Consider the following 19,013-nt stretch of genomic DNA (forward strand, 5'->3'; position numbering starts at 1 on the left):
AATTGCTCCCTCTCTCTTGCAGCGGAGTTTTCATTTTGGTAGTTGATGGAAAAAGGAGGTCAGATAAACTAATGTGGGTAAGAAGGCAAAGCCGTTTGTCAAAACGTGGGGAGAGGCCTGGAGACTGGAGTCATTTAAAGACTAAAAATTGATTTAAAAGATTTCTGTCCTCAAATCATTTTTCTTGCTAAACGCAGCCACTTTGTGAGCCTGGTTTCCCCTGCTCTAGCTATCTTTACTAATAATTTACGCCACAGGAACTTCAGATACTGGGAAGATTCATATGCATAGTCATTGATGCATAGCCCAGTAAGATGGGTCCAAAGATCAAGAGTCTGTGGAAAAGACAAGATTTAGCCACCTGTTTCTAAGTAAGATTTGTCTTCCAACTCTAATTTGGAAGCCAACAATGTGACAAAAAGGCTTACTAGGCCATCTCACACACACCTAGGGTCACCATATAGGGCTGTCATGTATGGCCGCTCAGATTGTGCACTGCGTAAATCCAGGGGACATACCATTCACATAGGCTACAATGTGAAGGGTGCCGTCTGGAGCTGTGCAATGTGACAGTCCTGTCCTGCTCCACCACACAGGTCAGGGAGAAAAAAAATCGTATCTTCTTGCTCACAATCATAGTTTAATAAGTTTCCATGACTAGCATGCATTTACCTTTAACTCCTCAAAGAATACACAGTTCTTATTATCAGCTGCCATTGTTAAGCCTGCCACATTCCCTTTTCCTTCTCTTTACAAAGTAAAATTGGGAGAATAGTCAAATCTCCAGATGGTTCTTTACTTCAAGAAACGGTTTGGGGACTTCCCTGGTAAAGCAGTGGTTAGGACTCCACTGCGTCTCCAATGCAGGGGGTCCGGGTTCGATCCCTGGTCAGGGAACTAGATCCCACACGCATGCTGCAACTAAGGAGCCCGCCTGCTGCAAGCAAGACCCGGCGCCACCAAATAAATAATTTAATTTAATTAAAAAAAAAAAAGAAATGGTTTGGACAGCTTAACTGTGGAGGACAAGCTGGAATCCAGAATACGAAGCCAAATTCCAAGGGCCCTTTCTGTCAGTTTTGGAAAACACTAGACAGCCATTGTTCCATTCAGGGGAGACAGGAGGCAGCATTTGGAATGGTTCTCTGGTGGCCTTCCTTTCGCCAAGCTGCCTTTTGGATGTTCCCTCATGCCTGCTGGAGGGTCCAGAGCAGCCAGACCAGTGGCCAGGCTACCCTGGGCAGGGCGACAGCAGGAGCCTGCCCACACCCTGGCTGCCCGGCCCTGCCTTCTCTTTCCACCACCTTTCCCTCTGCTGCATGAAACGCATTGCGTGGTGGGAAGAAACAGCCTGAATACTTCGTGATCTGAAACACCGCTCAGCCCAATCTGTTTTTTTTCTTTTTTTCATGGCCGCACCATGCGGTGTGCAGGGTCTTAGTTCCCCAACCAGGGATCGAACCTGTGCCCCCTGCATTGGGAGCATGGAGTCTCAACCACTGGACTGCCAGGGAAGTCGCAGAGCCCGATCAGTTCTGAGGTCAACACCAGAATGTGCGGGGAAACAGAAATTCCCCGCTTCTTATGCAGTTCCTTGAACTCTGCCCCAAGCATGCGGAAAAGTATATTCTGGGATCGGAGGCATCACATCTAATATGCATCGGAAGAGACATTTGAGGAAACACACTATTTTTTGCCTAACTTGCATTTTAAAGAGTATCTCAGTGGCCTTACGGGCACTTTATGGGCCTAGTGACTGAAGAGCCATGTTCCATCTGAGTTTCTACAGCAAGTTTGCCAAAGGTCAAAATAGCAAATCAATCAGTCCACAGATGCATATCTTTTGGTTATCGTGGTGCTGTTTTCATTGGATCTGGGGGCTGAAAGTGGGGCAGGTGTTCTCCATTCTCCAGACTCCCCACTTCTGTCCAACCAGCCCATTTCACACCTGCATTTCCACTACCTGCCTAGTCCCTGCAGGCCACTAAGTGCATCCAACATCAGCCAGGTGTCAAGAATTAGTGACTGACACAGCATCCTTTACGAGGAGGAAATGTAGTGTAAGAATTTGGGGATAGTCATCAACACTGCCCCAGCCCTACCCCCAGCTTAGGGGAGGTACCTGTATGAGCAAGCCATCTTCAGGGTCCTGGGCTAGAAGCCAATGAACAGCACCTTCACCTTGTGAGCGGAGGCAGGTACATCAACACACACGCCTGTTTAGTACACAGCCTATCCATGGAAGGAAGGACCAGAAACCACGCTGACTCTAGGAAGGCCCCCTGGCTGGTTGGGAAGAGAGTGGGAGGGAGATGTAATTTTCACTGCATAGACTCTGTGTGACTTTTGAAATGTGAACCAGGTGTATGAATTACCTTTATCAGAACCATAAGAATGCTCGTGGAGAGCTTCCTCCCAGCTGTAATACTTCCCCTTAGATATCAGGGCATGGCTCAGATGTTTTCTTCTCTGGGTCATCTTTCTCAATCCTCCCAGGCAAAGCCAATCGCTTTCTTCTCTGTGTGCCCGTCTGCTTTTGTTACACCACCTGTATAAGGATGCTGTAGCCTGACTCTGACAGGTGAGCCCTCGAGGCTGGGGCAGGATGTTACTTATTTCTGTAATTCTTATGGGAATACTTGCAATATTTGCTAAATGGAGTCTACCACACCATCCTACCCTTTTCCCAGTTTGAGGCCCCTGCAGCTTCTTTTCACCTAACTTACCTGTATAAAGATGAGCAGATGAAGGGGTCATTCTGGCATTTTTCCCCCCATAGGTACTATCATCCCCTGTGCAATAGAACCTTCTATTATAATGAAAATGTACTCTGCCTGTGCTGTCCAATACACTAGGTGCTAACCACACGTGGATAGTGAATATCTGAAATGTGGATAGCTTGACTGAGGAAATGACCTTTTAATTATTTCGTTTAAATAAATTTAAATGTAAATAGCCGCATCTGGAGAGCAGCTACTATATCGGACAGCTCCTTTCTAGAGCTTTCTTCCTCAAGGGGACAGCCTTACCAGCCAAACAATACAACCCTTAAGCATGTTTGATTTTGAAACAATTAAATTGAGAGCAAGGTCAACAAAGTACTTGTTCCTAAAGTAAAAATTCAGTTTATTCATCTGTTTACGACACAGTACTCAAAAGGCAAAGTGTTTCACATCATAGATTTCACTTCCAATTCCCTGGAATGTTCATTTCTTTGACTGAAAAGAGAGACTAGACCAGAAAGCCAGGTAATGCTTAGGCAACTAAACTAAGGGTGGAGCAGGTGGGGTGGGCAGCACTAATGTCATCCTCCCAGGGATGGGCACAAGGGGATTGTTAGCCACATGCTGATTGTGTAGATCTGTTAGCTGGGAGCGCAGAGCAGCCGTCCTGGACCCTTGGGCCATTGCGGGCTTCAGTCATCCCCACCGCACAGGTACAGCAGCGCTTTCTGGTAGTCACCCTTGGTGTCTTGCTATAAGTGGCCAAGGAGAAAAAAGAAATTCAGGGTCAGGAGAAAGACCCACACTCTGCAGAAACACACAAGCAGGCCCACGGCACATGGAGCCTCTGTGGGACCTGCCCAGACACACCCAAACCATCAGAGGACCCTCAGGGATCGTGGCCCAGGGGAGATTATTGCCACAAGGGTAGAGAGAACACAGGGTCCTGGGGATTAACACGGTAAGTGACCAGAGGACAGAACCCAGTCTCCTCCTGCACTGAGGTCCTGCAAACACCACCCGTTTTCTCCCTGGCCCGCATCCTTCCAGAGAAGACACGCGAGGCACCTTCCTGCCTGCCTGTGTTGTTTCATGGACTCTTAAAGTCACGTGGGAATAAGCTGATGAGTTAAGGAAATAATTACTGAGTCTAAATGCTCCCTGAATTTTAAACATATGCCCTAGTAAACCTAGTTATAGCAAAGCCAGCTCTAAAAAATTCATCCCTGGTAACCACTGACACGACATTGAAATTTTCAGGATCTTTCAGAAAGAGGGGTTTGCAATATCTGTCTGAATTAAACACAGTGGGAGGGACCACGGTGAAGGCAATTGCTCCTTATATACGAACACTCCATCCCTCCAAAACAGGGACAGGCTAAATGGGGAGGGGAGAGATGGGAGTTCTGGGTGAGGAAATATTGCCAGGCTTATCACAGAGGAGTTTCAAGAAATGGAAATAGAATAAAACGTAGATTAAATTGATCTCAGTCTTTTCAGGACGTCAGCAAGTCTTGCAGGATCACTGTCATGGGCACCAGCTGTCACTGCAGAATAGGTGTGGGAAATATGAAATATTTGCCTGATTCTGTAAGATTCCAGGACAAATCCTAATAGCACTTTCAAAATAAATCCCTGATATTTGATGACTAGCATCTCTTCCCCGGGGAGTTGGAAAACAGAAAACCGCCATTCTGCCATTGTTCTGACAGGCACCTGCCCAGGACTCCCAGCCCTCTCTCTGATGGTCAGGTGGGGCCTTACCTGAATGTAGTAGTACAGGGACTTGCCGTACTTTTTCTTGAATTCACATCTAATTTTCAACATGTCCACTTCACTGCGGGAGATCATGATTCTAATCAGGACCTTATCGCGAGTTCCCTTGCCCTGAAAGTCAAATTTACGCTCCAAGTTACAATTCGCTGACAATGTTAATCATTAGAAGAGTCTAGTGAGTTCTCCTGCACATGGAACTGATTTGGGCTCCTGAAGCCGCCCTCTAAGAGACTGCAGAAATAACCACAAAACTGCTCCCTTAAGAGCAATGAGCGCCTTGGAAGTCCAAACACACCAGCATGAAATCGGCACAAAGCCCCAATGCCGTACATTCAGTAAACGTGAACTGAGCGCTAACCACTGCAAGGCTCAGGTCAGGAAGTGCGTGAGTTTACGTACGTAACACAAAGCTCCTGGCTCTCGGGGGCTTAGAGGGCACATGCTACCACGCTCACCATGGCTCTATGCCATTTTGAATGATACAAGCAATAAGGACCACTAAAGTTTACATCCAGAACCTCAGACCAGAGAACGGGCCATACTTGACATGGAACTAACCGGTCTGGGGAGATGGGAGAGAGGCAGTGTGGACAAGGGGGTGACCCAGGAAGAAGCGGCAAGGGCCTGGAAGCCATAGAGCACAAGGCACATCTAAGGCATGGAAAAAGGGATGGGACTGTGGGAAGAGACAGTCCATTTAAGGGAAAACTGCAGGGCTGGCTTTGGAGTCAGACAGACCCAAGTTCAAGTTTGGCTATGTAACCTCAAGCAAGCTGAAGCTTTCCAAGCTCCATTCTCCTCATCTAGAAAGAAAATAGTCACACAAGCCTCAAAGGTTTTTTGGTAATGATTTAAGATAAAGTAAGTAGCACAATGCCTACTGCCTAGTGGTTGCTTAATAACCTCTCTTCCTTGTTTGTCCTTACTCTGGGGTACCAGGAGGGAATCACTGAGAAATCTGAACAGGAATCTGACATGATCACCATCTGGCATTTTCTCTCTCCCGTGGCACTTTGCTTTCTACCTGTACACAAACACGTGTTCAAGTAGTTGGGAGAAACAGAAGACAGATTTGTGGTTTTCTCACCTGTCACGTAAAAGCAAAGCTGACTAGTGTGTTCCTGCACCTAGACAGTGGGGTCCCTTCCTCCATCCGCTAGTCAGAAGCCTTAGTCTGGGGCACAAAGGAAGAAAAAGCCTAGTGTGGAAACACGGACCTCTCGGCCAGTTGCCCTTACCTTCATGGAGTCGTACAGTCTGTCAGCAAAATACAGGGGCTTGTTCTGAATGCACTGGACTGTGGAGAGAAGAAAAGGGTCAGTAACTCCTCTCTCCTCCACCAGTGGGGGGTGAAGCCCTGACCTGGGGCACCACCAGATGACCAGGCGTAACAGGAATGGGCTCTGCAAAATGGGAAACGCTCAGGGAAAACCAGGAATCCTCTGAATCAGCCAGCTGTGCTTTTTCTTTTTCTTTTTTTAAATAAATTTATATGTTATTTATTTTTGGCTGTGCTGGGTCTTTATTGCTGTAGGCGGGCTTCCTCTAGTTGCAGCGAGCGGGGGCCACTTCATTGCAGTGCGCAGGCTTCTCATTGGGGTGGCTTCTCTTGTTGGGGAGCACGGGCTCTAGGCCCACGGGCTCAGTAGTTGTGGCTCACGGGCTCTAGAGCACAGGCTCAGTAGTTGTGGCACACGGGCTTAGTTGCTCCGCGGCACATGGGATCCTCCCATACCAGGGCTCGAACCCATGTCCCCTGCATTGGCAGGCAGATTCTTAACCACTGCACCACCAGGGAAGCCCCCCACTGTGCTCTTAAACCAGGGGGCTCTGAGCAATGCAGAAACCCAAATGGATGTGTGAGTTCCCCCAATGGAGAGAGCCCTTTCTCTGGTTATCTTATTCCTCCTGGGCAACGCTCCATTCTACCAACGTAAGCCCTTCCTCAGTTCCGTATCTTAAATTCATACGGTGAAGATTATGAAACTACCCAAATCATGTAAAGAAGCCATGCCTCCCAAAGCCACTTGAATTAACAGGATGGCCATTTGTTACTTCTGCTTCAGCACAGCTAGCTGACTGAAAGCTGATGTCCACTAGGGATGGGGGGGCCACACCTGCTTACCTAGGTTCAGGAAAGCGTTTTCCAGGTCTCCTTTAACCTCCTTCTTGATGCTCTCCAGCATGTCATAAGGGCTGTAGCTCTTGTACCTTTCAAATACTAAAGAAAAGCAACAGATAATTATTATAACAGAGCCACTAGTCAAAGCTATCAATGGTTACCCACACGGTTATGCATCACACACACACACACACAAAAAAAAGATGATGATAATCATAGCATCCTAGAAGGTTAGGGATTGCCACGCAGACCGGAGCTGACACTGTACCAGTTGCCCTGGGACAGCCGTACCATGCACCTGTCCTAAATGGCACTGCCCCAGACACATATTTTGACCATCTTCATCTCTCCGGCGTGGAACCCACTTTATCTGGGCCACGAGAAACAGTACATAGCACCCAACTAAGTCCATTACTTCAACAGATGTGGCAAGATAAAATGATCCCGACGAGAAGAGGCAGCACAATAAAGCACCAAACGTGAAGAGTATTTAGGGGAAAAAAATGATCCAAAATGGGAAAGAAGGTTGAATGGACTTGGTGAGGAAAAATGGGTGAGATTAGAGGGTACAAAGTGGGGAGTGTACTCTGTTTTGGCAGACCCGAGCCCCAACACAGACACCCAACTGGCCCACTTGAGAGGGCCCTCCGTTTTGGCCCTGGGGCTCTAAGACCTCTCCAGCACAGCACTCACCTTTCTGGAGGTGGCACACACTCCGCTCGGTCATGATGCTGATCCACTTGGGAACATCAGTTCCTCTCCTCTTCACGCCAGCATCATAGAGATCCTACGAGCACAACCGACCACAAAAGTTAATTCCACAATCCAGAGCAAGGTCGTTAAAAACGCGTCATGCACAAAACCCCAAAACCTATACATGCAGAATGCCAAATGAGAAAGGACAATTGCACTGCAGACACAGGAAAAATGTGCTATTTAGGTCAAAAGTCTTAAGAGCAGTCTTCCTGAAGCACAGACATACAGCATAACAGTAGGTTGTGTTCGTGAGGGTGATGCTGTAGAAATCTCCTTCCCTGAACACCGAAGGGATGACCAAGAACCTCTACTCATATACAGAAGGACAAGCCAATGCTCATTAGCACTTCCAGCTCTCCTCCATTTGGGACGTTCAATAGCACATAAACTAATGTTCATCTACTAAAGACAGCTACAAGTCACATACCCACCCCCAGAATTCTTAGAGACTCCGGAAATGATGGAGCTGAAAGAAAAAAAAAGCTGGTCCAATCACATTTTCAGTTTCTGGAAAATTTAGGGGCTATAAGTAATGCTAAGAATGGCAGAGAAGGAGGGAGAAAGGCTTATGCAAGAGCCGATACTTATTCAGTGACCATCCACTATCTGGGAGTTGCAAAACCCTTTTCTAGGGGCTTCCCTGGTGGCGCAGCAGTTAAGAATCCGCCTGCCAATGCAGGGGACACGGGTTCGAGCCCTGGGTCCGGGAAGATTCCACATGCCGCGGAGCAACTAAGGCTGTGCGCCACAACTACTGAGCCTGAGCTCTAGAGCCCGGGAGCCACAACTACTGAAGCCCGTGCGCGTAGAGACCATGCTCCGCAACAACAGAAGCCGGCGCAGCAAAGAAGACCCAACGCAGCCATAAATAAATAAATAAATAAATTTAATAAAAAATAAATTTAAAAAACACTTTTCTACCTCCTGCTAAGTGGGCTATGTGAAATATACTGAATTTTAAAACTAAAATGGATTAAAATTAATTTTGTTCTTCAGCTCTTATGAAATACTTCGAGACAGCTGTTGACCCTCTGGGAAAGGCATGTAGTTCACAGTGATCTGAATCAGCTTCACAAATAGTTCTGGGTGATTATGGAATGAGAACCAGCAGAAGTTCTATTCAGCCGGTAAAGAAGGAAGGGCCTCTGCCTCTCACCTCTTCCCCCACCACCAAGGGCAGTAAGCCTTCCTGTCCCTGCCTGTGCCTCTACCATCTCCTCCCACTGTTCTGTGTTGTGAATTCTATTAGTGTGTGTTTGTGAACACCAGCATCATACCCTGCAGAAACAAGCAAAGCCTAAATGAGCAAATGTGAGTCAGAAATTGATCCTGTAACTAACACCAGCATTATAAGGGTATATCTTGTTATAACTACAGCTTCCAGAAAGTGAAAGTGAAGCCCACAAATTCTTTGACATTCCTCCCTTCCAAACGTGGAGCCTACTTCACCTCCCACTGACTGGAAGCTAGACCTAGTGACTCGCCTCTAATGAACAGAGTGTGACAGAAGTGACAGTGTGTGTGACTCTTGAGTTTACACCATAAAAGGCACCTGGCTTCCTCCTCGCTGTGTCTCTTGGATCACTCACTCGGGGGAGAGCCAGCTGCCATCTGTGAGGACACTCAAGCAACCCCTTCGAGAGGCCCATGTGAAGAAAGAGTAAGGCCTCCTGCCAACAGTCACATGGGTGGGGGACTACATGGGTGGGTGATCTGGGAAGCAGATCCTCCTGAAGCTGTCAGGCCCTCAGATGATGCAGCCCTGGTCCACATTTTGTCTCCAACCTCAGGAGAAGTCCTGAGCCACTTCCCAGTTCCTGACCCACGGAAGCTGAGAGATAATAAATGCTTGTTGTTCTAAGCCACTGAGTTTGAGGTTATTTGTTATGCAGGATGGATAACTATACCCACTATCCAGAGACTAGGAAACAAAACCCCAAACACCAAGAAGCTTGGCACTGACCCGGGCATCTTGGTCAATCAGTTCATAATCAATGACAGAGCCATCCTCTGCTCTTCGACCCTACAGGAAAAAAAAAAAAAAGAACATCAAATGTATTTCTTTGTACATTTTAAAACTGAAAATGTTATTTTCACCCCAACTCATGTAAGCCACTATTTACTGAATAAACACCCTCTTGAAATTTTTCTTCACTTAAAAGTCTAGGTTAAAAAGAAAAAGTCTAGGTAAGACCAAGGATTGTTACAATAATTGAGGCAGTGAAGTGGGGGCTATATACCCTCTTGTTACCCAGTTCTGGGCTAAGCACCTTACAGAATCTACCCTCCTCCCCCTAAAAAAGGTAATGATATTAGCTCCTTCCTTCAGAGAGCTCACAGTCCAGATGGAGAAATACACATGGAATAAATGGTAAAACAACACAGTATCTGTGGCTCTAAGTAGACGTGAAATGCAAAAGAAGGCAGAAATCTATCAGGCAGAATCGTCAGCAAAATCTGTGGACAATGGGGTACAGCTGAGGCAAAGCGCAAAGGCTGCATCAGATGAGGATGGCACTGGGAAGCAGGAGAAGCCATTCCGCACAGGAGGAGCGGCACAGGGGAGTGATGTGCGCCCAGCCGAGGAGAAGGTGAGCGGGAGGGAAGCCTAGTGAGAAGACTAAGTTAGGGAGGGCCAGCGTACAGAAGACACTTAAAGGCAGTTGAGAGTTTGGATTTGATGCAGCAGAAATGTCTGTTGATCAGGAGCTTGGTGCAAGTGGATTTCAAAAAGATGGGTGGGGGGCTTTCCTGGTGGCGCAGTGGTTGAGAGTCCACCTGCCGAGGCAGGGGACACGGGTTCGTGCCCCGGTCCGGGAAGATCCCACATGCCACAGAGCGGCTAGGCCCGTGAGCCATGGCCGCTGAGCCTGCGCGTCCGGAGCCTGTGCTCCGCAACGGGAGAGGCCACGACAGTGAGAGGCCCGCGTACCGAAAAAAAAAAAAAAGATGGGTGTATGCAGGGCACGTGGTAGAGAAGAGAGCTGGGGAGGGCAGTACAGAGTTGTTATGGTGATGGAGAGGTGTGTGGGCAGGATACAGCATGCCCATCGACCATTTGTCATCAGGGTTCCCAGGGAAAATTCCTCTTCCCTCGCCCAGCTCATACACATTAAACTGCACTCGGGTCAGAATTCAGACTCAGGAAGGAAACGCCTTTCATCCACATTAATGTGTTAACATCAGTAAACAAGCAAAGACCTCTCCAGGGAAACCACTACCTGGGCAAACCGTCTCTTAAGAAATGAAAGCAAGTGAAAGAAACAAGAGGGTCACTTGCCACTGGGTCCTATGTGACCACAGATAGGGGCAAAATGACCTTCCCCCGCGTCACAGTGAGGGCTGGCACATAAATCCAGGCCAGGAGCTGAGAGCCGCTTCTTCCTCCTCTGGCCCCAAAGTCCACCTGACCATACGGTTTTGCAGGATAAGAAATCCTATTATACAAAAATGACAACTCTGCAGTGACAGTGCAAACCCACCGTCGAAAATGCAGCTGGAATTCCTGATGCAGGCACAGAGGATTGAGTTAATTCGCTCCCAAGTACAAAATGAGGTGTGCAACTTGCCTTGGGAGGAAGCAAGCACCAAGAAATAAACTGGAAACCAACCTTCGACAGGGCGACCATCAGCTTGCGGAAGTCACCAGACGTGTCAGAAACGATATCCTTCTCCAGATCGGTCTTGTACACTTGGAAAACAAAACAACACATCTGGTTTGATGCTTCCTGCCTATGCAGCCAGCCAGCCACCCACCCCACTTATCCCCTGCCCACTAAGCCTCTAAAAAGCAGAAACAGCTGTGGCAGCATGGATATACCCACCCAAGGGAGGTGGACTCTCTAGAATGATTTTTACCCTCATAAAATCAGAACCAGAGTTATCAGTGACAAGGGACACACAGAGCAGGATCAGACCAGGGATCCTCAAGCTCACCTTTGGTCAGTGACTTCCTGGGTAGCTAAAATACTGGTTCCCAAACTTCTTGACTATACTTATGTGGATCATCAAAAAATTTGGAGGACTACACACACACACATACACAATGCAGTTTATTATCTACTGATCGAGAAAATGCACAATGGCAAAAACTAGTAAGAATTAAAAGAGTACTTTTCAATGAATTTGTACTTTATTATTCAAAATAGCACCTATGTTTAAATGTAGTCGTACCACATACACACGTAAGCTGCATCATTTACTCCACCCAGGTCTCCTACACTGCTTGGTGCACATAGGTCCATGTGTCTCTTGCAACAGTGATCCACAGTCAAGAGCTAGGAACCTCCTCAGCAGAAACTGGACAGCACCCATTCCAAGAAATCCATGTAAAATACTTTCTACTTCTCCCCATCATATCTTTTTTTCCTTTTTTGTTTGTTTTCTCTGCTTTCGCTCCTGTATATCCTTTTGTATTAGTTCTAGGGGAATATAATCATCAAAACCCAGGCCATTAGGAGATGGAGGAGAGGGACCTGGGACAGAGCAAACCCCTGGACGGTCCAGATGGCAAGCATTTCTCCACAAGTAATCCAGGCACCCTATCCTGAACACCAGCCCAGCAGGCCAGGATGGGGGTCACAGAAACAGGGCTGAGAGGGTGTACCACAGAAGTAGGGCTGCTCACTTTCCTTGTAGACTCTGTTGATTTCCTGCAGCTCCTGGTTGGTCCTTGAGCAGATGATCTCAATGAGGGAGTCCTCATCGGTCCCCAGCCCCTGCGAACCAGACATTGCAGACATCAGCAGGGAAAGCCCTCCAGGCCATTAGCGCACTTCCCTGATCTCAATCAGGTAAACTACACACACAGATGGGGTGTGTAGCACGCCCCTTCCTGCATTCCTCCTGAGGGATCTGTACTGCATTCCTCAGCACAAGGTAAAGTTATATTCTATTCCTTTAAAAAAATGCTCCATCAATGGACTTCCCTGGTGGCGCAGTGGCTGAGAGTCCGCCTGCCGATGCAGGGGACACGGGTTCGTGCCCCGGTCCGGGAAGATCCCACATGCCGCGGAGCGGCTGGGCCCGTGAGCCGTGGCCGCTGAGCCTGTGCGTCCGGAGCCTGTGCTCTGCAACGGGAGAGGCCACAGCAGTGATAGGCCCGCGTAACGCAAAAAAAAAAAAAAAAAAAGCTTCATCAAAATAAAAGATGGTTTAACTGACATGTTTTTTTTAGCTCACTATATTAAAAAAATTTTTTCCCACTATATATAAATATATAGTGAAATGGGAAGAGACAGCAATGGAATACACCAAAATGTTAAAAGTGGTTGCCTTTTGGCGATGGGTTTATAAACTGAATAACTTTATCGTCTCCCTGTTTCTTCATTTTTCAACTTCTCTAATAATCAGCCATTACTTTAATAGATGAGAAATAATTTCTTTATTATACAATTCTGCTCAGAAATTTAAAACAAAGGAATACAGAGATTTTATGCTGTCATTTGCAGCCAGCATCGTTAGATTGGAGTAGGTCTTTTACGAGGGAAAGGTATAGATAAGATAAAATTTTTAGCTTTACCTCTTTGAAATGTAAAATTGGGTTAATGTTAAAAATTTCATTCTTGTACTTCCATTTTTGCTTGATTGCGATGCACTCTTCGGGCATTTTAGAGAAGCAAAAGGAAATAATGAAGTGCCAGATAAACCTAGACACCAACACTTTATTAAGGAATAAGAATTTGATGGGTGATGTATTCAAATTTAATATATACACTTTTGAGCTGGCATGCCAGAGAGCGTGAAAGGACCCAGTGAAACTTGTATTTCAAAGCTGGCTTCATGATCAAAGTCAAGATTTAATAATCAGGATTCTCTAATACTTGTCTTTCCGAGTATGGAAATATCACTTTGAACTAAGTAGAATTACAACTGTTTAAAATGTAAATCAATTATAAGGTGTTAACACAATAAGAAACTTACTTATCCACATGAAAAGTGTGTCAGCTATTAATTAAACTTATTAGAGTTTATATGCCCCTAAAAAAGTGGTTTATATAAGCTAAGCCTCAGGTTAATAGTTAATTTTGAATTTTATTCCTCATCTAATCTGAGCCAAGGCCTCTTCTCCCAGAGTTTTTAATCATGATTTGTAGAGGTGCTGGCAAAGCCAAAATTTCTTCCCTTCTTAGCAAAAGGTCTCCACAACATTCTATACAGATATTATAAAGAGATTACCAAGCATCTTCAAATATTTTAGGGGGCAGTTTTTCAGTCTCAAGGATATATAATATAGTCTAAAAATAACTCATGCATTGGAAGAAATGCTATATCCTGACACTGTTGAAACGTAAAACAGGTACAGAAATAGAAGATTTGTTTTCTTTCATCACTGATATACCCATGTTAATATCAGAGAATTCTAATAGTATTTTTTCTCTATATTTAAAGGTGACCTTGGCAATTTCAAACTTGGCCTAAGCTCTCCACAGACTGTCCACAGTTCACATCACAAGGGCAACGTCTACTGTAACATATGGCAGATATTGCCACTGGTATTGCCAGAAGTCAAAACAGATATTTTTTTTTAAAGCATAGTTCAGTTCATGTGACTCCAAGCTTTATGGATTTCAGAAGGGTACTCAGCTGTGATAGCTAATGGACGAGCTGGCACAAGGTCAAAGATTTAGCAGTCAAAGCACCTTTCATTGGGCCCAATTACATAGATTACAATGGTGATTGACAGCTCAAGCAGGTCTGTTTCAAGTCACTAATACCTAGTAATAGATACTTATAGAATTGCACAAATCACAACTAAATGAATTCTTGGCAAAAATAAGATAAACTGATCTGAAGTGATGATGGTCAGAAGAAACCCAGGAGAGGCCAGCTCATCCATGGTTCCAAAGGTCCCAAGACTGAGTGTTTTCAGTGTTCTTTTTATTAAACAGGATCATTAAGTGTTGTTGACATTTTATCATTCTGTCCAATATAGTCTACTTAGAAAACTCAGAGCAAGTCTGCTCAAATAAACTGAGCACAGCTTGGGCCAAGCTGGAAAACTGATTTCAGAGCAAATCTTTCAGCAGCCCTGAGCTATCAACTTCTGGGCCCTGGAAATACCCGGTGGGAAGCTGCCTCCCTCTCGAGGTGCTCTGTGGGGAAGGGATGACAACTGAACTGTGACATTAGCTGGTGACAGACTTACAGCTCCGTCTCTCCAAAATTCAGAAATGGTGGCATCACAGAAAACACACTCGGACTTAGAATAAAAAATCAGAACTACAGCTTTCCCTCCACTCTGAGGCTTTACCCAGTTTTACCAGCAGAGGGCAGTGTCAGATTATTCAAAGTGTTGGAGGCACACTTACGAAAAGGATTCTGTGCTTTGCCATTAAACATGCATTTATGTTTATATATCTATTCCATTTATATAATACTTGATGTTTTAGGTACACACAAAATTCAGGGGAACTTACAACCTGGAATTTTTACTATCTAATTTAACCTAAAAAAATCCATGTTCAAAATAACTTTGCAAAATACAAACAAGACAGTAGCATGTGCCTTGATACTTTGAACAAAACACAGGAACCATTCACGATCTGAAATCACCCTTTATGTGCACTGTGATGTTCTGATTTTGCCCAAAATTTGAATCAAACAATGGGACCAGCAAGGAGAAGGTCAGAAGAAACGACCAAAACGGCATACGCAGATTTTTGTTAAGCTTCACTTAACAAAAGCTATGAGTTTTACTTTTGCCTTAATATCATAACAAATCTTTTTTAAAGAGGAAGTGTAATCAAGGAAGTAGTTTTTCTAAATGGTATTCCAATTGCCCAGGTGCCAAGCAGTAGCAGCTGGTAACCGACTTCTCTGCATCATGAAATTTCTTTACAGTCTTAAAAAAAGTAATTGAAATATTTTTGGTACAAATCCTGAGCCTTATAGCTTCAGTTCATTCCCAAAAAATGATTCCAAATGAGAATTCAACATAACTGAAAATCACCTAATTACACTCAGGAAGCTGTAATTCACAAATATTAATGGCAGATTTGACAGAGATTGCATCTCACACGTGTTTACCTTCATGGAGGCTTTCAGCTCGGAAGCGTCATACTGAGCAGGTGTTTTCAATAGGCCCAAAATCACTGTCTCCAGGTGGCCAGACAAGGCTGACTTCAGTGCTGATGCAAGTTCCTTCAGAAAAACAGGCAACAACATGGAAAACTTGGTTGGTAACCAACATTCCCTTTAAAACTAGTAAGACAAAAATAGAGGCATGTGTTGGTAAAGCAGGTTGTGATTCTTTGACAACTCTGGGGTGTTCGGTCAAAGTATCCTTCAACCGCATTCCCTTTGGCAGACCCAAAGGTCAGAAATGGAAAGATCAGACTTTCCTCCTGTAAAATCCCCCAAAATCCAAGCTGATTTTGCCCTCTCGTCCAGTCAGTAAAAGGAAACCAGAGCAGCATGCAATGTCTCAGAAAGCTGTGAGTGAATGCAGCTTACAATATGCTTACACTCGCATGTGGTAACAGCCTATTTAAGACAGGGCACTTTCTAGGGTCAAGGCCCCTGCTAAGGAGGTGATCAAAGTGGGCAGCCTCCAAGGAAGCAGAACCCTTGTGGCCTGCTGGTATCCTCCTGTGAAAGGTTTTGTGCAGCTGTGCAGAGGTGGCTCCAGAAAGTCTCCAGGTGGAACCAGAGGCCCCCCACCCCTTGGCTAGAAGTGATCTCATGAAGCTTTCCTATGCAAAACACTTCACCTAAGACCGAGAGAACCTATGTTCCATACCAAACTGGAATGGTATTATCAAGATGGTGGGGACTAAAGCCCTCCCCATTCACCGCTGGGCTTCCCTGCTGTGTATTGTTTCTTCAAGGTTCCCACTGTTACCATTAAAATCCACTGACAGATTTCAAGTCAGAGGCCTGAGTCAGCACCCACACAGGCAGACAGATATCCCAATTCGATGTGGCTTTGACAGATGCTTCCTCGGGGATCAGATTTCCTACAAATCATGGGCACTGAGTGATGGCTGAACTCTCCTGTTACAATTATTTTTTGTCTCTCTTTTCACTTTTTCCCCCCTCTTCTCTCTTCCTCTCCTGCTTTCCAGCAGCACCCATGGCATCTACGATGTTTAGCCCCTAGAGGTATGTGCAGGCTCTAAGAGGTGATGTGCAGCCTGCTTCAGAGAGAATCTTCTCAAATCATTCAGATGTCGAGGACTGAGATGGGTCTTAGAAATCATCTGGCCCAACCCTTTCATCACCTACTTCCTCCTGCTTCCTGAAGTCCTAGTAACACATAGCACTTAGGAGAGAACTTTAGAAGCTACACCTTCCAATTATAGCACCAGTTTTCCAGCGTGGAACTCTGAGGTTAGGTAATTCCACACTTAGCCTACCCTGACACTCCCCTCTACCCATTCTCTGTTCAGACTTCAAATAGCATTTGGGCACCTACTGACTTCTTCCACTTCTATAATAAACTCCTTATGGGCAGCCAACTTCCTGCTTCGCATAATGTCAAGCACAGGGCTTTCTTTGCACTTAACAAAGAATATTTGTCCAGATATGTTTGACAAATAAAATATGACCATTCCTTATATGGAGAAACCTGGCATCTGCTTGAACATGAAAGGAATATAACATTGACCCTCTGTCCCAGTTCCTGTCCACTTCTACTAGCTGTACCCATGCTGTTCAAGCCCCTCACATAAGCGGCCTCGGTCCCTGTTGTTAAAGTACTCTACAATACAGGGCCTTCTCCTTTATTATGCAAACAATAAGGTTCTGCTTTCAGGATTTCCTTCAGAAAGTATCTCCAGTATTTTATGTATCTTTCTTAAAATGTGATAATTCTCCTTAGCCCAGGGCTAAGAGGTATCAAGAATCATAGGATAGTGAGTTGTCCCCAGCCCACCATGAAGCCTGTGAGGTCACCAAACCCATCATGATTCTGTAACATCATCCCTCCAACAGGGTATGTGAGAGCTTTGTTCTCCATATATCTCATCTGAAATCGAAATCCAGGCTTCTATATTTCTATGTACACTTATGTGTCCACACCCAAGTGTGTTCCAAGCCCACACTCTGTGACAGCTGAAGGAGCAATTACAGGCATATTGTCCAAAGAGGTGGGCCTTCTGCTCCAACTGGAACTCAGCTCTACCAGCTCACAGATCCTTTTGGGAAAGTGGAGAAATAAACACTCCCTTCCATGCCTCACTATAGTAGATTAATGTCAGTCTAGCTGGAAGAAAAATTTTAATGCATTATGAGAGGAAACAAGCTGCATGCTTTCCTATTTATGTCCTTTCCAACTGTTTTGAGAGGTGGGAGAGGGAGATATAGCAGGGTGTGACCTGCAACTTCCTGGACCCTGGTGGTCATGTCAACTCCAAGTGCAGAAATGTCTTTTCTAGAATCCTTCCAGCTCACCTCCACTGTGACTACGAGTGAAAGCCGTAAGTCAAACGGGAGCTGCAGGAAGCCATGCTTACTGCACCGTCCAAGAATAAATCAAAAGCTTTTAATAGCAAGAAGTTAAAAATAAAGCAGCCTGTCTGTAAAAATAAATTTCCTAACACTGCGACAAAATAAAGGATGAACAAGTGCTGGGCTGTTCCTTAACCACTCGTGGACAAGCAAGGGAAAAAAGTACACAAGACCCTTTAAATAGTGAGAGCATGGCAAGGTGAAGATAGCCTGGAGACCAAATGAACTACTAAACTAAACCTGGTGGTTGCTAAGATCTTAGGAATTCAACTGTATTTTTTTAAGAATGAGAGGAGTGTGTCAGGATCAATATTCAAATGGAGGCTAGTGTCCCAAGATTAAATTCAAAACATTTTATCAAGAACCAGCAGAAGTCATAAAGATGAAATGAGTGGCCACATGTAGAGAACGGCATACCTGGCACAAAGTTAGCATTCAATAAATGATACCTGTTGTTGTTTTCCCCTATCCTTTCTATTTCCAGAACTGCTCCCTTTACAACCTCTGGGTTGGAAGAGGGTGTGGTCTTTATGAATAAGCTCCAAGCACCCCAGGGGGACACGTATGTGTGAGTTGTGACTCTTACAGGATGTAAGGGGAAAACCTTGGATCTCCTAGGGTTCCAGAAGGCGCTTGCTGGGAAGAGCCAGAACTCACAAAAAGAAAAAGCAATGGCTGAGGAACTGAAATTCAACATGGAATGCCCTCCATCCCTGAACCTGTTGTACCTTTTTGGTCCTTCTCTGGTAGGCGAAGGCAATATCCTGTCTCTGTTCATTGCTGCGGTTGGTCAAAATGTTGACAATGGTGACCTCATCCACACCTATGAAGACACAAGTAGTGAGTAGTTACTCAACCATATGCTCTAGTTCCTTGGGCTTACATAGAAGGTTTTAAGCATTTTTTCAACCGGTAATGTATATATTAGTCCCTAAAGTGAAATACCAACACATTAAGATGTTTTCTTTCTTTTTGTCAGCACCCTCCACCCAACATGTATACCCTCTTTTCTGTTTTTCCTGACAGCCTCAAACCTCAAGTCTAAATGGACCTTTTTAAGTATCTGTATTTTAAAAAAAAACAAAAAAAACTATTTCACTCATAAATTGGGTTTCTGGACTCAACAGCAGGAGGTGCGTTTGTGGGGCTTTGGCAGTCAGATGGAACAACAAAGATTTAGAAAGATT

General features: G+C 45.2%; 1 protein-coding gene across 1 annotated transcript in view; it reads right to left on the minus strand.

Annotated features, from left to right (window-relative positions):
• Nucleotides 1-3,102: 3,102 nt before the first annotated feature.
• Nucleotides 3,103-19,013, minus strand: part of ANXA2 (annexin A2) — a 44,928-nt gene continuing 29,017 nt past the window's right edge. Inside the window, exons 4-13 of the mRNA XM_081228038.1 lie at nt 18,555-18,649; nt 15,406-15,519; nt 12,005-12,095; nt 10,989-11,068; nt 9,341-9,400; nt 7,315-7,408; nt 6,625-6,720; nt 5,738-5,796; nt 4,488-4,610; nt 3,103-3,475 (exon numbers count right to left, since the gene is read on the minus strand). Coding sequence (XP_081084164.1) covers nt 3,416-3,475; nt 4,488-4,610; nt 5,738-5,796; nt 6,625-6,720; nt 7,315-7,408; nt 9,341-9,400; nt 10,989-11,068; nt 12,005-12,095; nt 15,406-15,519; nt 18,555-18,649 — 872 coding nt within the window. The 3' untranslated portion in view covers nt 3,103-3,415. The remainder of the gene's footprint in view (nt 3,476-4,487; nt 4,611-5,737; nt 5,797-6,624; nt 6,721-7,314; nt 7,409-9,340; nt 9,401-10,988; nt 11,069-12,004; nt 12,096-15,405; nt 15,520-18,554; nt 18,650-19,013) is intronic.

Source organism: Mesoplodon bidens (assembly GCF_964165515.1).
Source record: "Mesoplodon bidens genome assembly, chromosome: 3".
Lineage (NCBI taxonomy): Eukaryota > Metazoa > Chordata > Mammalia > Artiodactyla > Ziphiidae > Mesoplodon > Mesoplodon bidens.